The sequence below is a fragment of the Ipomoea nil genome, unplaced genomic scaffold (genome assembly GCF_001879475.1).
Source record: "Ipomoea nil cultivar Tokyo-kokei standard unplaced genomic scaffold, Asagao_1.1 scaffold1317, whole genome shotgun sequence".
NCBI classification, from domain to species: Eukaryota; Viridiplantae; Streptophyta; class Magnoliopsida; order Solanales; family Convolvulaceae; genus Ipomoea; species Ipomoea nil.
The window spans coordinates 4,849,749-4,853,471 of record NW_017617745.1 but is presented as its reverse complement, the minus strand read 5'-3'; the positions used below and the strand labels follow the sequence as shown (position 1 = coordinate 4,853,471).

General features: G+C 47.1%; 1 protein-coding gene across 1 annotated transcript; it reads left to right on the top strand.

The window, feature by feature from the left end:
- The first annotated feature begins 2,276 nt into the window (after positions 1–2,276).
- On the top strand, positions 2,277–3,437 carry LOC109185287 (uncharacterized mitochondrial protein AtMg00810-like). The gene has a single exon (XM_019335265.1). It carries the CDS (start codon positions 2,277–2,279, stop codon positions 3,435–3,437), a length of 1,161 nt encoding a protein of 386 aa, XP_019190810.1.
- The last annotated feature ends 286 nt before the right edge of the window (positions 3,438–3,723 follow it).

Below are 3,723 nucleotides of genomic sequence, written 5' to 3'. Positions count from 1 at the left end.
TCTCCGGCAACCCCATCACGCTGTCGCAACTTGCTGATCATCTGCAAGCCCAGGAATTTATACACGCATATGACTTTGTAGTGGACTCCGGCACTGGTGGCTCCCCGTCGGCCTTCTTCGCTGGTCGCGGCAGTAGTACTGGTGAGCAGGCGCGGCAGAATGGTGGTGGACGGCAGAGTGGTGGAGGGCGTGGACGGCAAGGCCGTGGAAGGGGCAACAACGGCCGTGGCCGCGATGGCACACCCCGCTGCCAGATATGTCGATCACACGGCCATATGGCCGTGTACTGCTTCAAGAGATATGTTGATCGTCCGCAATCCCACGGTGGACAGGCTCACGTTGCTACGTCTAATGAGTCTCAGGCTCCGGATGCGTGGTACCCGGACACGGGCGCGTCTTCTCATGCGACCCCGGATGATCAGATGATGCAACATTCCGAAGCATACAGTGGTGGTGACGTGCTCAAAGTGGGCAACGGCGCAGGTTTGGATGTTTCCCGTGTGGGTCATGCGGTTATCCCATCCCGGTCAAAAATGTTACACATGTCAAATATTCTGCACGTTCCTAATTTAACGTTACCATTACTGTCTGTTTACCGTTTTACTAACGAGAACAATGTTTATTTCGAGTTTCATAAAAACTTGTTTCTTGTGAAGGATTCCAACACTCAAACGGTTCTGCTTAAAGAGTCAACATCGGGCGGATTATACAAGCTCTTGGTCCCGCAAACTCATTTTGCGTTCCTGTCCTCCCGTGCGTCATCTCAGGTGTGGCATCAACGGTTGGGTCACCCACACCATGAATTCCTCCAGCGTGTCTTAAAGAATTGTTTGGTTCTGCCCAATAAGGCTAGTTCGTAAAAAATGTGCACCGCATGTCAACTCGGAAAATCAGCACGTTTTCCATTAGATAGAGTTCCAAACACTAGCCGTAATGTATTAGATTTATTGTACACGGACATTTGGGGTCCGTCTTCTGTCATTAGTGATTCGGGTTTTCGTTACTTTGTTCTCTTTGTAGACGATTACTCGCGGTTTTGCTGGTTTTACCCGCTCAGATTAAAATCAGATATTTATAAAATCTTTAATTTATTCAGGGCCAAGGTAGAACGGCAGTTTTCCCGTTCTATCAAAGCCATCCAGTCCGACTTAGGGGGTGAATACCGCCGTTTACATACTGTCTTTGAATCCTTAGGCATAACTCACATGCAATCTTGTGCCTATACACACGAACAAAACGGTCGTGTTGAGTGTCGGAATAGACATATTGTCGAAACCGGCTTAGCTTTATTAGCTGAAAGTTCAACTCCCCTTCAATATTGGGACTATGCCTTTGAAACGGCTGCCCATTTAATAAATTATTTACCCTCATCAGCCATACAGTTCCAATCCCCATATTACCGTCTATATAACACTCACCCGACATATAACTTCTTTCGAGTCTTCGGGTGTCGCTGTTATCCCTATCTGCGGCCTTACAATCGCCACAAGATGGAATATCGGTCGGCACCGTGTGTCTTCCTAGGTTACCCAGTCTCTTATAGGGGATACCGCTGTTATGACTTAAACACGGGGAAAATCTTCATCTGCCGTCATGTCCGGTTTGATGAGTCCGTTTTCCCCTTTGCTATGCAGGCTTCTTTACAGGTTGCTCCTGTGCAGAGTGCTTCAATACCATGGGGATCATGCCCCGTAGTGGTCAACTCCCAGTCTACATCACAGTCAATTGAGACACCCTTGGCACAGGATCCCCCACCTTTGGCCTTAGAGCCCGCGCCGGCTCCTACCCGGAGACGTCGTAGGGTTACACCTCGGCCTACTACAGGTGATGCTCATGTTATGCGTACTCGCCGCAAGACACGGGGAACGGATGAGCAGTTTCAAACACTCACCGCTACTGTAGATCCAACGTGTTATTCTCAAGACGTTGGCCATCCGCAATGGCGGGATGCTATGGACCAGGAATTCAATGCACTATTGCATAATAACACCTGGAACTTAGTCCCGGCAACACCGGCTATGAATGTGATTGGCTGCAAATGGGTGTTTCGCACCAAACGCAAAGCTGATGGATCTATTGAGCGTTACAAGGCCCGTCTGGTTGCTAAAGGGTTTAACCAAGTAGCCGGCGAGGACTTTTTTGACACATTCAGTCCAGTGGTCAAACCGACCACCGTTCGTATTTAACTTTCTCTTGCAGTGTCTCACAGGTGGACTCTACGTCAGCTAGACGTTCACAACGCCTTCCTAAACGAGCACCTATCTGAGACAGTATACATGAAACAGCCACCGGGGTACGAGGACCCCACTCATCCCGATCACGTGTGTCACTTACAACGCTCTCTTTATGGTCTCAAGCAGGCACCCAGGGCATGGTTTAAACGGTTACATGAATTCTTAATCTCAACAGGGTTTATGGCTTCCAAAACTGATGTGTCTTTATTTCACTACACTGACGGCAGTTCACGTGTATTTTTACTGGTTTATGTCGACGATATTATTATGTTGGGCAGTGATTCAGCATTAATTGACTCTCTACTCAAGCGTTTATCTTCTACCTTCAAAATCAGGGATCTAGGCAAACCTACGTTCTTTCTGGGCATTGAGACGCTATCGGACGGGGATAGCTTTCTCTTGTCACAGCGTAGGTACATGGTTGATATATTGTCTCGTGCCGGTATGACAGACTGCAAAGCATTGGCTACACCAGCTTCAGTTACACAACCGGCTACACCGACTCTAGATCCGTTTGATAATCCGACGCAATACCGCAGAATTGTTGGGGCTCTACAATATCTCACTATCACTCGCCCCGATTTATCTTTTTCAGTCAATAGGCTCTGTCAATTCATGCATTCTCCAACGCAGGATCACTGGGGACTACTTAAGCGTGTCCTACGATATGTCAAGGGCACTCTGGATTATGGGCTTCGTCTGACTCCCTCACTAGCTTCCGATCTGCATGCATATTCAGACTCTGACTGGGCTGGATGCCCGGTTGACCGGAAATCTACTAGTGGCTATGCGGTTTTCCTAGGGACTAATCTTATATCGTGGCTATCACGGAAACAGCGCACTGTAACACGCTCTTCGACTGAAGCTGAGTATAAAGGCCTTGCTGATGTAGCCGCCGAGGTAACCTGGGTTGTTTCCTTACTTCGGGAGCTGGGCCTACACTCTGGTACTCCTGCGACATTGTGGTGTGATAATCTGGGCGCCACTTACTTAGCAACAAATCCAGTATTCCACGCCAGGACAAAACATGTTGAGATAGATTTTTACTTCGTCCGTGATAAAGTAGCTGCCGGGGATTTCATTGTCAACTTCGTCTCCACCAAAGACCAGCTAGCGGATATCTTCACCAAACCATTACCAGCTCCGCGTTTTCAGACTCTCAGGGACAAGCTCAATGTTGTCTGCATCCACCCTTGTGCTTGAGGGGGTGTGTTAGTAATATTTATATTTACATTTATATTGTATGATTTATTATTATTATTATTAGATGTAGACTAGTCAATTGTTCTATCCTGAATAACAGGAGAGTATTATGTTAACTCTCCTATAGGACTCTCTGCATTGTCTTCTCAACAATCTGATCAATTATTTGAATTTGAACAAAACATCGTCTCATCACTGGGAGCCTATTTGGAAACCAATGGATCCTCTCGAACAAAGATGTATAAAGCTTGATCAAACTTTTGGAAACTAAGGTTTTGTTTTGGTA